Genomic DNA, 22,708 nt, shown 5'->3' on the forward strand with positions numbered 1-22,708 from the left:
GAGATAAACAGCACATCTCCTGTAAGGCCAAAAGCTTCTCTACAGAACAGGTCAATCTCATGTCCCTGTGGGTAGAGTTCAGTATTTGCAGAGTCATCAATTATAATATTCTGGATTTAACAGAGATTCAAAGATTCCAGTCTATTTCCATGTTCCAAACCTGTCCAAGCCCAGCTTTCTTTCCAGGCTTTACTCTCCCTTAGGCAAATGTAACTGATAACTGATTTAATGTTTAAAAATGTCCTCTGGGGGCTTCCCTGGTGGCGCAGTGGTTGGGAGTCCGCCTGCCGATGCAGGGGGCGCGGGTTCGTGCCCCGGTCTGGGAGGATCCCACGTGCCGCGGAGCGGCTGGGCCCGTGAGCCATGGCCGCTGAGCATGCGCGTCCGGAGCCTGTCCTCCGCAACGGGAGAGGCCACAGCAGTGAGAGGCCCGCGTAACGCAAAAAAAAAAAAAAAAAAAAAAAAAAAAAAAAATGTCCTCTGTCCAAAAGTTCTTTTTACAGATCTAATCTGTATCTGTCTTGTTTCAATTGAAAACAATTTCCATTAGATGTGCTAATGCATTCATCTACAAATATGTATAGGGTTCTTTGATTTACCAGGGGCTGTGTGTGGAAATCAAGAGCAGAAAGTACATTAGTCATGACTAATTGCCAGATGGTTAGTACAGAAAAGAGCAACTTTGAGGTTCAGAGGAAGAAGACTTTCTTCTTCCACTTGGAGCAGGAGGAATTGGAACTGGATCTTGAAAGATGGTTGGGTTATGGGTAAATCAAGAAAAAAAAGGAAAGGCAAAGAGGATGGGAAATAAATGGCGGGAGGAAAAGCACAGAGGTAGGAAGAAAATGAAGAGGCTGGAAATGAGGCTTTGGGAAGGAGAGTGGAAGAGGCACGTCGGAGGAGCAGATTGGAACCAGTCTGCGTAGGTCCTCGAATGCCATACTAAACAGGACAGACCCTGTGCTATAAACTAGTGGCCTCAAAAGCCAGGCACTATGTAGGACCATCCTTTGGGTACAGGAAAATGTTTATTCTCTTATCTAAAACAAGAAATGTTAATTTCTTACTAATATTTCTGGCATGTATTGACAATATTGTATATGTGTCATTTATTCATAAATATACGTACCTGTGATGCATGCTCAAATGTTTTACTGGTAGAGATGCATATTCAAAACAGTGTAGAGGCAGAGTACTTCTATAGATGATGACTGATTAAAGCTTGTCACTTAGCCAGTGACATATTCAAAGCAGTACTTTAGGGAGATAAATCTGGCAGCAGTTGTACAGAATGGGAAGAAGCAGTTAGTTGGCAGCAATTCAAAGGGCTTAAATAATGGTAGTCACAGTGGGAATGGAAAGAAGAGGGGGTCTGAAAACTGAAACTTAAATGGAACCAAGAATAAAAATTGTGATTAATTTATTGGTCAAAAACAAGTTTAGATAACTTTGCAAATCATTTTATACACAAGGAAAATCTTTAAAAATGTAGATAACATCCTTTCCACCGTAACCCTAAGAAAGAGCACTTGGGGGCTTCCCTGGTGGCGCAGTGATTGAGAGTCCGCCTGCCGATGCAGGGGACGCGGGTCCGTGCCCCGGTCCGGGAAGATCCCACATGCCGCGGAGCGGCTGGGTCCGTGAGCCATGGCCACTGAGCCTGCGCGTCCGGAGCCTGTGCTCCGCAACGGGGGAGGCCACAACAGTGAGAGGCCCGGGTACCGCAAAAACAAAAACAAAAAAAACCCAGCACTTGGAAGGGTTAACAGGAGCAGCTTAAAGATGGTGCCTTCATTATAAAACATCTATGCTTCACATCTGTTGTTTGGTGTTGAAAAGGGATCCCAGAAATGTTCTCACCTCAGTTGCTTGTTGGAGATGCATTGCTTGTTGATAATCTCTGATTCAAGTACAAACACTTTTGTGCTCCCTCAGACAGCACCATCTTCACAAGAAATGCAATTTAGAGGATCGTATTGGTGAATGTGAATTTGCAAGAGAGGTCTTGATTTATCATCATTTCTTAAAAATTGCAGTATTTGTTTAACTTCCCCACTTGATGTTTTTGCAAGGTAGAACTCTTAACGGAAGTGTGATTCAGAGTTCAAATCTATCATTAAGCAGGCTTCTCTATTACCCCCTCGCAGATAAAAACACTCTAAATAACGATAGGGAAAAAGAAATAATATGTTTTAAAATTCCAGCTAGATCAAGCTTGTGATCCCTACATACTGACATTATCTTAGAAATATATTACTGAAAGAGCCCTACTATCAGGCATTTTAAATAAGAAAAACAAATTCACATATTTTAACTCTAGTCAAGCATCAGATACAAACTTAACATTTGTCTCAGTCAAGTTAAACTAGACTACAGATTAAGTGTGCATGTGTGTGGTGTAATCATTTTGGCTGAAAATGAGTAGAATGTAGTATCGAAAAATAAATATAATGTATTGACAGACATAAAAATTAAGGAGATAAGATTAAAAGTTCCACATTAAGTAGAAGTGAATATTCTCATACACTGCTGGTGGGAATATATATTGATAAGCTTTTTTTAGGGCATTGGTGACATGTTTCAAGAGCCTTAAAAATGTTTATACTATTTAAACTCATTATTTCTACTTTTAAGAACTTGCCCTAAGGATAAAAACCTTAAATATCCAACAATAAGAGAATAGATTAAAAAATTTAGAATCACTTTCTTAAAGATTATTGATTATTATTATAGATAGAGGCCACATATGCCATGATTTTTAAGTGGAAAATGTAGTATAAAGTTATATATAAAAATCACTCTTTATATATGTATACAAATGCATGCATACAAAAATTATAAGGAACTAAAATACGCTTATAGGTTGTTTTTGTTTTCTAATTTTTTTATAGTTTTCCATTTTTTAAAGGATATATTGTTTTATAATCAGAAAAAATATTGAAGTAAAAAATTAAAGAGAAATGTCAGAGCTCAGAACGCAGATACCTAATAATTTAATACAATTAGCTGTTGGAAAGATTTCTGTGACCATACTATATTTATTTAATGACTTGATCAACAAGAGCTATTGATGTAATAATTTTGACTAGATCCGTCTGTGCTACAAAAGTAGGTAAATGTATTAACGACTGAAGCAAATGTAGAAGTTGAAGCACATCTAATTAACTAGGCCACTGGGCTTTGGTTTCACAAAAAGAGCGTATCTTAACTTTCTGAACTGAAGAGTCACTAGTATGCTTTATTTACTTTTCATAACATCTTTATTGAAGTATAATTGCTTTACATTGTTGTGTTAGTTGCTGCGGTATAACAAAGTGAATGAGCTATATGTTTACATATATCCCCATATCCGCTCCCGCTCGCGTCTCCCTCCCACCCTCCCTATCCCACCCCTCTAGGGGGTCACAAAGCACCGAGCTGATCTCCCCGTGCTATGTGGCTGCTTCCCACTAGCTATCTGTTTTACATTTGGTAGTGTATATATGTCAATGCCACTCTCTGAAAAGGTAGTAGCTGTATTTATACTTATATAAATATATTTATTCACTCATTCATTCATCCAGTCAGTCAATAAACAGTTTTTCAGCACTTGTTACACATCAGGTACTGGACCAGGGTTATGAAAAAGAGAAACGAGTGTCTCAGAAAATTAGTGGTCTAGTGGGGAGAACAATGTGTAAATGTGGTTGAAAATGAACAGAGAGATCCATGTGAAGATCTAGAAGAACACTGAGAAAGGAACAACCAACTTTTCCCTAGAGTTAGGGGAGCCTTCCCAGATAAAGTAATGTTAGTGATGGGCTTTGTCGAATGAATAGGAGTTTGCCAGATGGAAAAGTTGAAGGGGCATTCTAGGTAGGAAGAAGAGCATCTACAAAGGACCAGAAATCTGAGATATCATGGCATCTCAGGTCAGGGACTGGTAGGAAATGCGATGTGGCTGGAGCTTAGGATGAGAGATAGAAGCAGGATGATAAGGGTGGAAAACTGGGTTAGGGCCAGAAATGGCCTTCACACCCATGGTAGTCACAGCATTTCTACTTCAGCAATGATTAATAGTGATTTTCCTGGCTAATAGAATCCTAATCATTATAATGAGGTAGGACTGTTCACTTTGAATTATGGAAATTATAACTGTTATGACCTGCTCCACAAACACAGGTTATAAATATGATCACATCCTTCAGTCTCCTTTATAGTGAATCATCCAAGCCTCTACAGGCCTTATTAGCAGGAAGTCTGTTATCTCCTCCTGAGGTCTCTGGGACTTAACTCAGGGCAAATGGGTCAGTCCTCCTCCAGAAACCTGTGGCTGGATCCACCTGTGACTACTACTCCTTCTGGCTGCTGCACGGCACTGCTTGCAGCCCTAAGTTACAGTGGTGCCCATTTTGGGGAGCAAGGTTACAACTCCCTTTGTTGATATTCCCATCCTCAGTTCTCTAAATCATAACCTCTGTTAGGGTTGCTGGATCTGAAGGAGCTTCTGGCCTTGGCCACATGCTAGACGACAATTAGCCCTTCCCCTGAATCTCAGGCCACTGTGTTCAGCCCAGGTCAATAACCCAGACCCCGTTCTCCAAGATCACTTTATTTTAGTGGTTTCCAGGACCTTCCCTGCCCCGGGACTTCAGTCATTGTCACCCTGGCCCAACATTTCTCTCATCCCCAGTCCTCTGTCCAAGGAAGCAGGGGTGAGGACACTGGGCTTTCCTCCCAGAAGACCCTGGGCTCCCCTTTTATTGTTTGTTTGTTTGTTTTTTGTTTTTTTGCGGTACGCGGGCCTCTCACTGTTGTGGTCTCTCCCGTTGCGGAGCACAGGCTCCGGACACGCAGGCTCAGTGGCCATGGCTCACGGGCCCAGCCACTCCGTGGCATGTGGGATCCTCCCGGACCGGGGCACGAACCCGTGTCCCCTGCATCGGCAGGCGGACTCTCAACTACTGCACCACCAGGGAAGCCCCCTTGGGCTCCTCTTACACTCTGATTTATCTCCTGCCCAGTGTCCAGGTTGTTCCTCCAGATAGCTCAAGGGGAAGCAGCTAGCAAGATGGAGTTTTAAAAAGCTTGTTGCCCTGCCCCAATGTCCCCCAAAACTGTCTAATTGCTTTATATTTACATGGTTAAGAAAGATACAAGTGATTCTTCCAAGAACAAAAGATCTTCCTCCAAGTGATTTTCTGTTCCTGCCTATAAAGAGTAGTAGTTGTAATTTACTTCACTAAAATAATGAGTCTTTGTGTAACCATGCCCCCTGTTTTAAAAAAATCAGTGATAATGTGCTTATATATTATATAATGAATTATGTAACTTGTCCAAGGTGGAAATAGGTCTCAACCCCAACACCTGTATGCTTAACCACTATGCTTACTGCCTCATCTCATTCAGTTTATATACTAATATGTCATGATTTATTCTTTAATTCAGATACTGCACTTATACTAGTCAAGTTTATTGCAGTATTAGACATCTCTAAATTCAGCGCTCTTTTGAATTGTTGATAAAGGAGAGCTGGACAACAAGTGTATTTATGAGCTAGCGCATATATGTGGAAATTGAGTATATTTACTGTAAGAGAAAATTGTGTTTTCTCTACGAAATTGGTGTCAGCACAGAGAAGAGTACTTATACATAGTTCTGGCAGTACTGAAACGGAGTAGTAAACGGGCATTTGAGTTATTACACTTTGTTAACAAACAGTGTTCTTTAGAATTCATGATTTGGGAAATCTATCTACAAGGCTGGATTAATCTAAGTTTATTTTATTTTGGCCCACTCTTAGCGCAAGTGCAGGACAGTCAGTTGACCTTTTCAATTTATTGCTTTAACTCTCAGACTACTTATCTTTAAATTTGATAATAACAGAAAATAAACTCCAGCCAGATTGTTTTCACCTTTTCTCATAGGCACTATTTTCCCAATAGCATTATTACTCTCCTCAGTAAAATGAAAGTGAAATGCATGTGTCTTATTTCATAAACAAAGACAAGACTCTGACATATTATCTGTAGTTTATGTTCTTTTAGAGAAAAACTAATGCCATCAAAGTTTGTTGTGCTATCTGAAGTTCTTAATAAAAATTCCAGGAGGCCAAGAGATCTCTGGGCAGTTTCCTTACATTTATGGGGGAACTAATTGCCTATCTTCTGACAAAACCTCAATGAGACCTGACTTCTAGCCAGCTCAGCCGGGGTCTTCCCTCTCACCTCCAATTCTAAGGTTTACTTCATGTGCTTGCCTTAGGCTGGGGCTGTAAACCACTGAGCCAGGGCCACAGCTGTGAGCTAGGATTACTGTGGAGCTATTCCTTTGCCCTAGTTTCACTACAAGATGAGATCCCTGCATTTGACCTTGTATCACTTTGTTGTGTTGCTGTCGTTATTACTGTTTTATTATTGTTGTTGTTATTTTTGTTACTTTATATACTTAAAGCACCTAGCTTTGAAACCAGTTTGGATTTGAGATACACAATACATTCTATTATTTTAAAATGATAAATGCAGACATCTCTATATCAACTTTATTCAGTTTTCAGATTTATTAAGCTTTTTTTACTTTATCCAGAAACTAAAAATTCTGATTGGCCTTCAATTTTTAAAGTGAGGAAACAATTTCTATTTATTTGGATTTGGATATGCTCTATGTTGAAAGAGGTTATGTGTTTTTCTATGAGCTAGGTGAAATTTGTGTTTCTCCCTTGGCTGGGTATGCATTATGTATAAACAAAGATGTTCTACGGTTCCTAGGGAAGAAGAATGAGGAAGATGCCCCCTTCCTAGTTCTCTCACAGGCTTTCCCAGGAAATCATTGGCACAGACTGAAGTTCATGGAGTGATGCAGAGAGAAGCTAACAGACAATTCTTGAAAGCCTACTATGCGCCAGGAACTGTGCTTCCTATATATTTGCCTGGTCTCATTTAATTTTCTTAACAAAGTCATGAGGTCATTCCCCTTTTCCTTATGGTGTAGATGAGGAAACTGAGGCTCAGAGAGATTGGGCAACTCATCTAAGGTCAAAGAGCCAGAGGTGGCAGAGCAGGGAATCAAACAATGTTTATTGAGATTCCACAGCCAACACCTTTCTGTGCCCCATGCTGCCTGTCTGTGGACTCAGGTGGCCTGGGGCCTCCAAGTCCACACTAAAGTCAGCGTCTAGTACTGAATGAAGTCCCATGCATTTCTCTTAGGTTCTAGGGACAATCAGAATGTCAGAGTGGAGAAGAGACTTCGCAGTTCAGTCAGGTATTTGCTTAACCACTGGTTTCCTAACCTCTTCTGTTTGGGCCTTAAACTTGAACGTGGAGTTGGGTGGGGACTGAACTTCTCCAGGGCTGGGAGGTGGCTCTGTCTCCTGAGGGCCAGCCATGCACCAGCTATGCTGTTGTTGTTTGGAGGCCTTAGCATTCTTCACTTCAAACCGATTACTTTTTTGTTATCTTAATATAACATCATTGGTCATCTAGCTGATTGAAACGTGAAGGAGACTAATCCTGTACGGTAGTGATTTGCAAGTAGAACACCAAATCTATGGGGATATTCAGGGCATTTGCTTTTAAAAATTGATCTTTCTCTAACTTGTGCTAACTGTCCCTTGATCCTTATTTAGAGAATTCCATCATTTTAATAACTTGGTACTGTTTTGCTGGTAAATGAGGAGATATGTAAGCAGAACGTTTTTTCCCCTTCTTTATGGACCTAAAAACATGTTCAGAATTTTCATTTGTAGCACTTGATCTTTTTTTATTTTTTTTCTACGTTGCGAGCAAAATGTCATTTGATTTAAATTGACACTAAGCACATTTCTGTTAGAGGAGCCAGTGACTATGGTCTTTAGATAGAGACTGGTTATATTTCTTAATCCAACAGCAGTTTAAGTTTGTGCTATGAATGTGAGTCGGTGGTTTGACTCTGTGCAGCAGGCAGTGGGTACTTCACGATTCTTCTTTAGCAGGGGCTCAAATGACTTTGGAAGATTGTCCTGAGTATTTAGATGCCCCTTCTCTCTATGGGTAAAAGTGTGTGCTCTGTGCCTGGCTATCCATTATGTAGTTTTATAATTCATTCGTTGAATGTCTGTTGCATGGCAGACACAGATTGTCTTCATCACACCTCATTTCATCCTCACAACCACCCGGGGAAGTTGTTATGTTATGAGCATGTAATATTCCTTCCGCTCTTTAGATAAGGAAGCTGAAGTTCAGGTAGATCTATTTCCCAGTGGTTACACAGCTAGTGCCAATTAATAGCAGGGCTCACCAGATCTGTCCGTCTTTTTCAACTACAACATTTTGCCTGGAAATGAGCTAGCAGGAAAGTTTTAGGAAATGAGGTTGAGACAGTGGTAGAGGGCTTTGAATTTCACTAGTGAGGCACCACACTTTGGATTAACTTATTCATTCAAGACCTATTTATTGGGCACCTAATATGTGCCAAACAGTCTGGGCATTGGGGGCATCACATTGAATCACAAAGCTTAAATACCTGCCGTTGAGAAGCTTACAGTATGGCTCTTGGAGATTTTGAACAGAGAAATGACTCTGGTATAAGTTTTACAGGAGTCTTGCTGACTGCAGTGCAGACCATCAGCTGCAGAGGGGCACAGGCTGAGTCAGGGAGACCAGTTAGAAGGACTGTTTTGCAACAGTCCAGGCAAAAGAAGGTGGGACTTGAACCAGCGTGGTAGCAGAGGTGAAAAGTTGGATTCTAGATGGACTTAGAAGAAAACACCAATAGGATTTGCTGAACAATTGGATGTGGACATTGCTTGTCTAGGCTTTAACTGGAACTCAGGTCAGCCTGCCTCCTAAACCTGCGCTCTTTTAATTATGTTAAAATGCTCAAGTGTAAAGTAGCTTCACAATATTCAATTTAGTGAGAAACGTAGCTCCTTTTCAATGCCTTGGCACTAGACTTGTGAAAGCAGAATACTTGTTGGTGTCCAGAGGAGGCAGGACAGAGCTCCATTTCCCAGGAACATTTATCATCCAGGCTGAAGTCCACCCGCCGGCTCCCTTGAAGAAGGCCACATGCCTGGGTGGTAGCAGTTGGTTATACTCGACGTCTATAGTGTGTCCGTCTCGGAGCCATTCAAAGTCCTTCCCTATGGTTTCCCTGCTGTGAGGCAAGAGGACAGATCTTATTAATAAGATTTAAGCCCAGCTTCACATGTTTCTGCCTTTGTTATTTCTCAGAAACCACATCATCAGGTCCAAATCAGAAATGAGTTTTAATTCTTGGTCAAAAAGTGGAACTTTTAGCATACTGTTTGACCATTGTAGTGAGCTTTTACGGAGCGGACACAGTCACTCAAAAATGGTTCTAGGGCTTCCCTGGTGGCGCAGTGGTTGAGAGTCTGCCTGCCCATGCAGGGGACGTGGGTTTGTGCCCCGGTCCGGGAAGACCCCACATGCCGCGGAGCGGCTGGGCCCGTGAGCCATGGCCGCTGAGCCTGCACGTCCGGAGCCTGCGCTCCGCAGCGGGAGAGGCTACAACAGTGAGAGGCCCTCGTACCACAAAAAAAAAAAAAAAAAAATGGTTCTAGATATGCCAGATCTGCTAGTAGCTTTAATAACGCAGGATACAAGTTTGTATTTCCCAAGTCAATGAAATTGCCACCAAGCTGTTTGTGCGGTAATGAGATGAATAAAGTGTCATTCTCATTCAGTTCATTTTCATTGACCTTAAGTGAATGACCTTATATTTCCAAGGAGGGGAACATGACCCTGAGTAAACATAAGCATTGCGTCTGCTTCACAATCATTACATCACTAAGGACAGCATGGGCAGCTATACTTGTGGATTTGGACTAAGAAGCAACTCCCGACACACCTTGTCTTGAAGTAGAGGCAAATGACTGGGTTTCAGTTCATCATTGGAAGGCCTCGTGATCTGTCTAGAGCCTAGCTGCATCTTCTGGATGCAATCTAATGTCCCAATGAACTTGGCTATCCATTGGGTCCTACTGGGCAGGTTGTCCAGTTAAGGATATGAATAGAGGCTCTCAATTCCTGGCCGGCAGACCGCATTTATCACAACCCCTTTCTTCATTAACCTGCCCTGGAGATCAGCCCTGAGGGTACTCCTTTGTTGTGTCAGCCACACCCTAAATCAAGCGGCCACACCAGCAAGAGACTGAATGTGCACACCTCTGATTCCTTCCTGCCTCCAGAATGCAGATAAGAGGCCCTGCCATTTTTCAAAAATTCAAAAACAACTGAAGAATCACTTGTTTTATTTTATTATTTTTCCCAGGGCTGCGTCCAAAGAGGACTCTGCGTTTGGTGCTCTGGACTGCAGAGGAGCAAGGTGGAATCGGTGCCTTGCAGTATTACCAATTACACAAGGTAAGAGAGCAGCCATGGACTGCTGGGCATTTGCACATGTAATATCAGTGTAAATACAGCAAAAGCACTGATGCTTTTAGTTTAAGAATTTCCTCTATTGTCCTGAAGACTCAACAATACTTTGCGGTAGGCTGGCCCTGGCAAACACCCCTTGCAGAAGTCTTCATCCAGCTCCATAAAGGAGAATGCACTGGTGAGCTGAGGGTGCTGGGATGGAGCTGAGTGATTTTCTATTTCTACATTAGTCTGTGGCCTTAGGAAAATTACACCTGCTCTGTGGTGTAATTTTCCTAAACTCTCTAGTTCTGCTATATTCATGTATGCCAGAGAAATAGTAATAGGTTAACATTCCCTGTTCATACTGAGTCCACCCCCATACCCCAATGTCCCAAATCCTCCTGGGAGCGCTGGTATTTGAAAGCCACATCCTGAGACCTTGAGTCAGCCAGGAGCATTGATAATGGCCAGGGGAATAGCAGCAACGAGAGGTCTCAGACCTGGGAATGTGGAGGCCAGTGTGGTTTGACAGTGACCAATATAAGGCAAAAGTGAAGCTTGAAGCAAGAAGGTGATAGTGGAAGATCGTAAACAGAAATAAAAGACCACGTTTAAGGCAGGGGACAGGGACTCCCAAGGCAAACGAAATAAAAGCAAAAATAAATAAGTGAGATTTAATCAAACTTGAAAGCTTTTGCAAGCAAAGGAAACCACCAACAAAACAAAAAGGCAATCTACGGAATGGGAGAAAATATTTGCAAATGACACGATCGACAAAGGGTTAATAGCCAAAATACACAAACAACTCATACAACTCAATGTCAAAAAATGGGCAGAAGACCTAATAATACATTTCTCCAAAGAAGACATACAGATGGCCAACAGGCACGTGAAAAGATGCTCAACATCTCTAATTATTAGAGAAATTCAAATCAAAACCACAATGAGGTATCACCTCACACTAGTCAGAATGACCATCATCAAAATGTCTATAGATAATAACTGCTGGAGAGGGTGTGGAGAAAAGGGAACCCTCGTGCACTGTTAGTGGGAATGTAAATTGGTGCAGCCACTATAGAAAACAGTATGGAGGTTCCTTAAAAAGCTAAAAATAGAGCTACCATATGATTCAGCAATCCTACTCCTAGGCATATATCTGGAAAAGATGAAAACTCTAATTTGAAAAGATACATGAACCCCAGTGTTCACAGCAGCACTATTTACAGTAGGCAAGACATGGAAACAACCCAAGTGCCCATCAACAGACTTAGGAAGATGTGGTACATATATACAATGGAATATTATTAGTCATAAAAAAAGAAATATTGCCATTTGCAGCCACATGGATGGGCCTAGTGAATATCATACTAAGTGAAGTAGGTCAGACAGAGAAAGATAAATATTATATGATATCACTTATATGTGGACTCTAAAAATAATACAAAAGAATGTATCAATATATACAAAACAGAAACAGACTCACAGACGTAGAAAACAAACTATGGTTACCAAAGGGGAAAGGGGGTGGGGGATGGATAAGTTACGGGTACGGCATTAACAGATACAAACTACTATACATAAAATAGGTAAGTAACAAGGATTTACTGTATAGCACAAGATATACAGATATATAGTATCTTGTAATAACCTATAATGGAAAATAGTCTGAAAAAATATATATAACTAAATCACTTTGCTGTCCCCCTGAAACTAACACAATATTGTAAATCAACTAAACTTCAATATAGAAAAATGAGGGACAAGGACATTAATATCAAGAACAACCTTTGAGAGAGGGGAGAGAGGGCAAAATGTACAAGCTGAGAAATACCCTGGACCAAATCAAATGTTTGTTCAAAGAGGAACTCCCCAATCCGTGGGTGTGCTGCTGAGCAACGAGTGCTGGGCAGGGGAGCAGGGTCTGGTCTGCTGGATTATTCTCCCTGCATCTCCAGATTAGAAGGAGCACATCTTATAAACTTAAATTATCAAAATCAGAGAGAGGTCTGTTGTTTTCTGAGTTGTGTTTATATCCTTTTTGGTCATTTGACAAAGTCTCTGTTACCCTATTTCAGTTATTTAGAGCTTAAGAATAATAAGTTTAGTTAGGGTCATGAATTCGGTCACCGAGTATCGTTACTTTCTGTACAAAGGAGGACCACGCTTTATGCCCAACTCTTTCACCACTTCAGTTCTTATGGCCTCAAGTGTTCCTGGGGAATAAGATTATTCCAGATTATGCCCTTTGGTTGGTGGGTCAGTAGCATCATCTTCTCTATGTTGTGGTGGACAAGAACATCAGATAGGAGTCGTTCTTGACCCAGCAACATTCAATTAATATTCTCTGAGCACGTACTGGCTCAGGCACTGTATTAGGTATTAGGTTTACTGTCATTAAGAAGATTCACCATGACCTTGCTGAGACTGCCATCTAAAGAAGGACACCAAGCACTGAACTTTAATCATAATATAAAGTGTTAAGAATGTTCTGTTAGAGAACAAACCAGTGATGGCAGAGACAGAAAGTTCACGTAACCTGGCCTTCTGGACGGTTCAGGATAGACTACATGAGAGAAATGACATCTAAGCAGAGACCTGAGGACTAAGCAGAGGCCAGATAAGGAAGAGGAGTTGGCAGAGAGGAGGTGAGTGCATGGTAGTGGGACCTCCATGTGCCGAGGCTGGAGGTGAAGAGGTCCCAGCACACGGCGGAAACTGAGAGGCAGTCGAGTGGCTGCTGTGTGGAGTGCAAGATGCACAGTGGCGGGAGCAGAGAAGAGAGAGAAGCAAGAGGCTGGGCTGGAAGGTACAAACCATGTTTAGAAGTTTGCACTTTGTCCACAGGGCAAGAGAGTAATCTAATTATTTTTAAGAAGGTGCTTTTAGAATCTATACATCTTGGACTCTATAAGAAACATAAAAACCTAAAGGAACTGTTTTGAAGCTCAGTCATTCTCTATAATATACTCTACTTCAAGAAAAAAAAATGGATTTAGGGCTTCCCTGGTGGTGCAGTGGTTAAGAATCCGCCTGCAAATGCAGGGGACATAGGTTCAAGCCCTGGTCCGGGAAGATCCCACATGCCGCAGAGCAACTAAGCCCACGTGCCACAACTACTGAGCCTGCACTCTAGAGCCCGCAAGCCACAAATACTGAGCCTGTGCCACAACCACTGAAGCCCGCATGCCTAGAACCCGTGCTCTGCAACAAGAGAAGCCACTGCAATGAGAAGTCCACACACCGCAACGAAGAGTAGCCCCCGCTCGCCACAACTAGAGAAAGCCCGCACGCAGCAACAAAGACCCAACACAGCCAAAAATAAGCAAATTTACTTATTTTTACCAAAAAAGTAAAAATAAGTAAATAAAATAAATAAATTTTTTTTAAAAAGTGGATTTAAACTGTAATAGCTCAAGCTTGAAATTTCCTCAACCACCGAAATTCCTTAGATCTAGGAAAAAAAAAAAGTTTATTTCTCTGAAGATACTGAGTTTTACCATAGCCTACTAAATACATGGATGAAATCAGAAATTACTTGATTTTAAAATTCTAAGAGGTTGGCAGACATATATATATATACATACACACACTCAAATGACATGCAATGACATTAACAGAACTGTTTTATCTTGAAAATATCCACATCGTCTTCATACAAATGTGTCTATATACTGGTGGCTGGTCTGAATTGCATTTTCAGGGATGGAAAGAAGAAATTCCAGAAAGGGAAAACATAGGCCTTTTTTATAGGATAGCTCTTTATCTTACCTTTAAAAAGACATTCTGCATGTTTTACAAGACACAGCCCATTTTGAAGGACTTATTCTATATTCTTATGATTAGTATATTGATATAAGCATTGTCAAGCGCATACTCATTTCTGGGTGGCTGAGTTTAACTTTAAAGTAACTATAATAAGGACCTCATCCTTGAAGTAAGTGGGTTTGAGTGAGTAGTCAGGAGGGGGTAGAAAAGGGAAAGCCGCTCTCCTTCATATTGATGAGAACTGAGTCCTGACTTGCACCCTTGGCATCCATATGGGTGATACTGAAAAGAAACAGAACTTTTTTCAGGGGGAGGACATATTCTGGCCATTATAAAAATAAAAGATTTGAACTTTTAAAATAACTCTGCTAGCATTTTTATGATATAGTTATGGTTATCAGTGACCTATAACAAGGATCAGTAAGATATGGCCTGTGGGCCAAATCCATCTGTTTATGTACAGACCTCAAGACAAGAATGTTTTTATGTTTTTTGTTTGTTTGTTTGTTTGTTTTGGGGGTAGGAGTTTATTAATTTATTTTATTTATTTTTTCTGTGTTGGGTCTTCATTTCTGTGCAAGGGCTATCTCTAGTTGTGGCAAGTGGGGGCCACTCTTCATCGCAGTGCACGGGCCTCTCACTGTGGCGGCCTCTCTTGTTGCAGAGCACAGGCCCCAGAAGTGCAGGCTCAGTAGTTGTGGCTCACGGGCCTAGTTGCTCCGTGGCATGTGGGATCCTCCCAGAACAGGGCTCGAACCCGTGTCCCCTGCATTAGCAGGCAGACTCTCAACCACTGCGCCACCAGGGAAGCCCCTTTACATGTTTTAACTGACTACATGACCGAGATTGTATGTGGTCCGTAAGCCCCAAAATAATAAGTATCTAATCCTTTACAAAAAAGTTCATTGATCCTTAATCTATATGATAAAAATCATAAAATATGTTCACGTTATTTCCATACAATGATTTATTTATAACTTTGTATTGACTTAAATGATAATTCTATAACTTTTGCTTGGAGCCAATTATGTAAGTATTTTGCAGGAAGATATTATTGTAATAAATAATATGAATGTACATATACCACTCTTTTTTCTATGCATTCTGATTTGGTGTGGAGTTTAATAGTAAAGTTAGGTTACTTAAATAGCATTAATTATGGAGAAAAGCACTATGTAAAAAATTATTATTTCTTCTTTTTCTTGCTCTGAATGGATTCTTTCTTCCTCCTCATAGGATCTTTTCAACAGTAAAAGATCTATAAAGGCTACTTTAATGAGCACATATAGCTAAATTTTCATGGCAATAAAATTAATATTAATATTCATTATCCTTTTCTTAGTAGATATATCATTGTTTATAATTTAATTAATATATTTATAGAAAAATATAAAATTAAAATTATTTAAAATCATATGCTAAAACTTGGACAGCAGAAGCAAGAAGAGCTATAATCCTGCACCCTGTGGAACAAAAACCACATTCACAGAAAGATAGACAAGATGAAAAGGCAGAAGGCTATGTACCAGATAAAGGAACAAGATAAAACCCCAGAAAAACAACTAAATGAAATGGAAATGGGCAATCTTCCAGAAAAAGAATTCAGAATTATTATAGTGAAGGTGATCCAGGACATCGGAAAAAGAATGGAGAAAAGATTCAGAAGATGCAAGAAATGTTTAACAAAGATCTAGAAGAATTAAAGAATAAACAAACAGAGATGAACAAGACAATAACTAAAATGAAATATACACTAGAAGGAATCAACAGCAGAATAACTGAAGCAGAAGAACGGATACGTGACCTGGAAGACAGAATGGTGGAATTCACTGCTGCAGAACAGAATAAAGAAAAAAGAATGAAAAGAGATGAAGACAGCCAAAGAGACCTCTGGGACAACATTAAACGCAACAACATTAGCATTATAGGGGTCCCAGAAGGGGAAGAGAGAGAGAAAGGACCCGAGAAAATATTTGAAGAGATTATCATCGAAAACTTCCCTAACATGGGAAAGGAAATAGCCACGAAAGTCCAGGAACCACAGACAGTCCCATACAGGACAAACCGAAGGAGAAACACACCGAGACACATGGTAATCAAGTTGGCAAAAATAAAAGACAAAGAAAAATTATTGAAAGCAGCAAGGGAAAAACAACAAATAACATACAAGGGAACTCCCATAAGGTTAACAGCCGATTTCTCAGCAGAAACTCTACAAGCCAGAAGGGAGTGGCATGATATACTTAAAGTGATGAAAGGGAAGAAGCTACAACCAAGATTCCTCCACCCAGCAAGGATCTCATTCAGATTAGATGGAGAAATCAAAAGCTTTACAGACAAGCCAAAGCTAAGAGAATTCAACACCACCAAACCATCTCTACAACAAATGCAGAAGGAACTTCTCTAAGTGGGAAACACAAGAGAAGAAAAGGACCTACAAAAACAAACACAAAACAATTAAGAAAATGTTAATAGGAACATACATATCGATAATTACCTTAAATTATTAAGGTAATTAATAATGGATTAATTACCATTAATCCATTGAATGGATTAAATGCTCCAACCAAAAGACACAGGCTTGCTGAATTGATACAAAAACAAGACCTATCTATATGCTGTCTACAAGACACCCACTTCAGACCTATGAACACATACAGACTGAAAGTGAGGGGATGGAAAAAGATATTCCATGCAAATGGAAATCAAAAGAAAGCTGGAGTAGCAGTAGTCATATCAGATAAAATAGACTTAAAAATAAAGAATGTTACAAGAGACAAAGAAGGACACTACATAATGATCAATCCAAGAAGAAGATATAACAATTATAAATATATATGCACACAACATAGGAGCACCTCAATACATAAGGCAACTGCTAACAGCTATAAAAGAGGAAATCGACAGTAACACAATAATAGTGGAGACTTTAATACCTCATTTACACCAATGGACAGATCATCCAAAATGAAAATAAATAAGGAAACAGAAGCTTTGAATGACACAATGGACCAGATAGATTTAATTGATATTTGTAGGACATTCCATCCAAAAACAGCAGATTACACTTTCTTCTCAAATGCGCATGGAACATTCTCCAGGATGATCACATCTAGGGTCACAGATCAAGCCTCAGTAAATTTAGAAAATTGAAATCATATCAAGCATCTTTTCTGACCACAACGCTATGAGATTAGAATTGAATTACAGGGGATAAAAAGTAAAAAACACAAACACATGGAGGCTAAATAATACGTTACTAAATAACCAAGAGCTCACTGAAGAAATCAAAGAGGAAATCAAAAAATACCTAGATACAAATGACAATGAAAACACGATGATCAAAAACCTATAGGATGCAGCAAAAGCAGTTTTAAAAGGGAAGTTTATACCTATATAAGCCTACCTCAAGAAACAAGAAAAAGATCAAATAAACAATCTAACCTTACACCTAAAGGAACTACAGAAAGAAGAACAAACAAAACCCAAAGTTAGCAGAAGCAAAGAAATCATAAAAATCAGAGCAGAAATAAATGAAATAGAAACAAAGAAAACAATAGCAAAGATCAGTAAAACTAAAAGCTGATTCTTTGAGAAGATAAACAAAATTGATGAACCATTAGCCAGACTCATCAAGAAAAAGAGGGAGAAGACTCAAATCAATAAAATGAGAATTGAAAAATTCTAATTTTTCAATTAGAAGTTACAACAGACACCGCAGAAATACAAAGCATCCTAAGAGACTACTACAAGCAACTCTATGCCAATAAAATGGACAACCTGGAAGAAATGGACAAATTTTTAGAAAGGTATAACCTTCCAAGACTGAACCAGGAAGAAATAAAAAACATGAGCAAAGCAATCACAAGTAATGAAATTGAAACTGTGATTAAAAATCTTCCAACAAACAAAAGTCCAGGACCAGATGGCTTCACAGGTGAATTCTATCAAACATTTAGACAAGGGCTAACACCTATCCTTCTCAAACTCTTCCAAAAAATTGCAGAGGAAGGAAAACTCCCAAACTCATTCTATGAGGCCACCATCACCCTGATACCAAAACCAGACAAAGATACTGCAAAAAAAAGAAAATTACAGACCAATATCACTGATGAATATAGATGCAAAAATCCTCAACCAAATACTAGCAAGCAGAATCCAACAACACATTAAAAGGATCATACACCATGATCAACTGGGATTTATCCCAGAGATGCAAGGATTATTCAATATACACAAATCAATTAGTGTGATACACCATATTAACAAACTGAAGAATAAAAACCATATGATCATCTCAATAGATTCAGAAAAAGCTTTTGACAAAATTCAACAGCCATTTATGATAAAAAAACTCTCCAGAATGTGGGCATAGAGGGAACCTACTTCAACATAATAAAGGCCATATATGACAAACCCACAGCAAACATCATTCTCAATGGTGAAAAACTGAAAGCATTTCCTCTAAGATCAGGAACAAGACAAGGTTGCCCACTCTCACCACTATTATTCAACATAGTTTTGGAAGTTGTAGCCACGGCAATCAGAGAAGAAAAGGAAATAAAAGGAATACAAATTGGAAAAGAAGAAGTAAAACTGTCACTGTATGCAGATTATATGATACTCTACATAGAGAATCCTAAAGATGCCACCAGAAAACTACTGGAGCTCATCAATGAATTTGGTGAAGTTGCAGGTTACAAAATTAATACACAGAAATCTCTTGCATTCCTATACACTAATGATGAAGAATCTGAAAGAGAAATTAAAAAAACACTCTCATTTACCATTGCAACAAAAAGAATAAAATACCTAGGAATAAACCTACCTAGGGAGACAAAAGACCTGTATGCAGAAAACTATAAGACACTGATGAAAGAAATTAGAGATGATACCAACAGATGGAGAGATATACAATGTTCTTGGATTGGAAGAATCAATATTGTGAAAATGACTATACTACCTAAAGCAATCTACAGATTCAATGCAATCCCTATCAAATTACCAATGGCATTTTTTTACAGAACTAGAACAAATAATCTTAAAATTCATATGGAGACACAAAAGACCCCGAATAGCCAAAGCAGTCTTGAGGGAAAAAAAGGAGCTGGAGGAATCAGACTCCCTGACTTCAGACTATACTGCAAACCTACAGTAATCAAGATAATATGGTACTGGCACAAAAAAGGAAATATAGATCACTGGAACAGGATAGAAAGCCCAGAGATAAACCCACGCACCTATGGTCAACTAATCTATGACAAAGGAGGCAAGGATATACAATGGAGAAAAGAGAGTCTCTTCAATAAGTGGTGCTGGGAAAACTGGAAAGGTACATGGAAAGGAATGAAATTAGAACACTCCCTAACACCATACACAAAAATAAACTCAAAATGGATTAGAGACCTAAATGTAAGACCAGACACTATAAAACTCTTACAGGAAAACATAGGAAGAACACTCTTTGACATAAATCACAGCAGAATCTTTTTTGATCCACTTCCTAGAGTAATGGAAATAAAAACAAAAATTAAAAAATGGGACCTAATGAAAATTCAAAGCTTTTGCACAGCAAAGGAAACCATAAACAAGACGAAAAGACAACCCTCAGAATGCGAGAAAATATTGCAAGTGAATCAATGGACAAAGGATTAATCTCCAAAATATATAGACAGCTCATGCAGCTCAATATTAAAGAAACAAACAGCCCGATCCAAAAATGGGCAGAAGACCTAAATAGACATTTCTCCAAAGAAGACATACAGATGGCCAACAAGCACATGAAAAGCCGCTCAACATCACTAATTATTAGAGAAATGCAAATCAAAACTACAATGAGGTTTCACCTCACACCAGTTAGAATGGGCATCATCAGAAAATCTACAAACAACAAATGCTGGAGTGGGTGTGGAGAAAAGGGAACCCTCTTGCACTGTTGGTGGGAATGTAAATTGATACAGCCACTATGGAGAACAGTATGGAAGTTCCTTAAATAACTAAAAATAGAATTACCATATGACCCAGCAATCCCACTACTAGGCATATACCCAGAGAAAACCATAATTCAAAAAGACACATGCACCCCAATGTTCGTTGCAGCACTATTTACAATAGCCAGGTCATGGAAGCAACCTAAATGCCAATCGACAGACTAATGGATAAAGAAGACGTGGTACATATATACAATGGAATATTAATCAGCCATAAAAGGGAACGAAATTGGGTCATTTGTAGAGCTGTGGATGCATATAGAGACTGCCATACAGAGTGAGGTAAGTCAGAAAGAGAAAAACAAATATCGTATATTAACGCATATATGTGGAATCTAGAAAATGGTACAGATGATCTGGTTTGCAGAGCAGAAATTGAGACACAGATGTAAAGAACAAGCATATGGACACCAAGGGGGGAAAGCGGAGGGGGGGTGGTGGTGGTGGTGTGATGAATTGGGCGATTGGGATTGACATGTATACACTGATGTGTATAAAATGGTAGACTAATAAGAAAAAATAAATAAAAAATAAGCATAAAAAAATCAAATGCTAAAACTTATTGCCTAACTAATTTTCAAAATTCTAATCAGATTAGTAGCTGCCTTTATGTCATAGTTATGCTTATGAAGTATTACTTCAATTATTATAATTGCTAGCCTTAGTAAATTGTTCTGTAATATGTGAGGTTCTTTGTGGTTTGTGTATAAATTTTGAAACTAAAGTAGAACTTTATTGTAATATCTAAAACACACTTTCCAAGGAAACAAACTTCGGCTCAAAAAGATCTATGAGCATTTTGGCAGGCATTACTAAGTAAAATAATTCTAACAGGAAGTACTGAGTTTTTCACTTTACATGTGTAATATACATGTACATTTATATTATTTATAACAATAATATTTTCCTGCAGAATACTTATATAATTGGCTCCAAACAAAATTTATAAAATTATCATTTAGGTCATACAAAGTTATAAATAAATTATTGTATGGAAATATATTTTGGAGTCAACTAGAATAGCAATCATTCCTGGTATCCATCCAGCATGCCCATAACAATTCATAGCATAAAGTCCTATAAAGGTCGTGTACATATTATTCTCTTATTTTTTAAAAAATGCTACTTCGCATATTTTGATAAACTGTAAACTGTTTTCTCCTAGTGTTCAAGTTCTTTCCACTGTATCTTCACATTAGCACATGAAGTTGAGAATTATTTATATGTATATTGTTTGTGCTTTATGTTATTGATTTGTTTATAAGTAACACACATTTTATGCTAACAGTGTTTTATTGAGGTATAAGTAGCATAGAGTGATAAAATGCACAGATCTTAAGTATACAGTGCAATATATATTTGGCAAATGTATACCCCTGTGTAACCATTGCCCAGATCAAGATATAGAGCGTTCCTGTTATCCTAGGAAATTTCCCTTTCAGATCAACCTCTGACTCCACCAAAGATAACTATTATACTGATTTTTATTACCACAGATTGTTTATGCCTGTTCTTGAACTTCAGTGATACAGTATATACTCCTGGGCTTCCTGCAATACGTAAACAAGTATGATTTTGTGATTCTTCTGTGCTGTTGCGGTAACAGCAGTTTGTCTCTTTCTGTTGCAGAGGAGTTTTTAAAACAATTTTTTAACACCTTTATTGGAGTATAATTGCTTTACAATGTTGTGTTAGTTTCTGCTGTATAACAAAGTGAACGAGCTATATGTATACATATATCCCCATATCCCCTCCCTCTTGTGTCTCCCTCCCACCCTCCCTATCCACCCCTCTAGGTGGTCACAAAGCACCCAGCTCATCTCTACTAGCTATCTGTTTTACATTTGGTAGTGTATTTATGTCCATGCCGCTCTCTCACTTCGTTCCAGCTTACTCTTCCCACTCCCTGTGTCCTCAATTCCATTCCCTACATCTGCGTCTTTATTCCTGTCCTGCCCCTAGGTTCATCAGAAACTATTTTTTTGGGATTCCCTATATATGTGTTAGCATACGATATTTGTTTTTCTCTTTCGGACTTACTTCACTCTGTATGACAGACTCTAGGTCCATCAAACTCACTACAAATAGTTCAATTTCATTTCTTTTTATGGCTGAGTAATATTCCATTGTAAATATGTTCCACATCTTCTTTATCCATTCATCTGTCAATGGACACTTAGGTTGCTTCCATGTCCTGACTATTGTAAATAGAGCTGCAATGAACATTGTGGTACATGTTTCTTTGAATTATGGTTTTCTCAGAATATATGCCCAGTAGTGGGATTGCTGGATCATATGGTAGTTCTATTTTTCGTTTTTTAAGGAACTCCATACTGTTCTCCATAGTAACTGTATCAATTTACAATGCCACCAACAGTGCAAGAGGGTTCCGATTTGTTTGCACCGTCTCCAGCATTTATTGTTCGTAGATTTTCTGATGGTAGCCATTCTGATGGGTATGAAGTGATACCTCATTGTAGTTTTGATTTGCATTTCTCTAATGATTAATGATGTTGAGAATCCTTTCATGTGTTTGTTGGCAATCTGTATATCTTCTTTGGAGAAATGTCTGTTTAGCTCTTCTGCCCATTTTTGGATTGGGTTGTTCTTTTG

General features: G+C 39.0%; 1 protein-coding gene across 2 annotated transcripts in view; it reads left to right on the forward strand.

Annotated features, from left to right (window-relative positions):
* The window catches only part of CPQ (carboxypeptidase Q), a 478,941-nt gene that overhangs the window by 348,419 nt on the left and 107,814 nt on the right, over positions 1-22,708 (forward strand). For both annotated transcript variants that reach the window (XM_032609957.1, XM_032609956.1), the window contains exon 7: positions 10,252-10,343. In XM_032609957.1, the coding sequence (XP_032465848.1) occupies positions 10,252-10,343 (92 nt within the window). The remainder of the gene's footprint in view (positions 1-10,251; positions 10,344-22,708) is intronic.

The sequence above is a fragment of the Phocoena sinus genome, chromosome 17 (assembly GCF_008692025.1).
Source record: "Phocoena sinus isolate mPhoSin1 chromosome 17, mPhoSin1.pri, whole genome shotgun sequence".
Taxonomy (NCBI): domain Eukaryota; kingdom Metazoa; phylum Chordata; class Mammalia; order Artiodactyla; family Phocoenidae; genus Phocoena; species Phocoena sinus.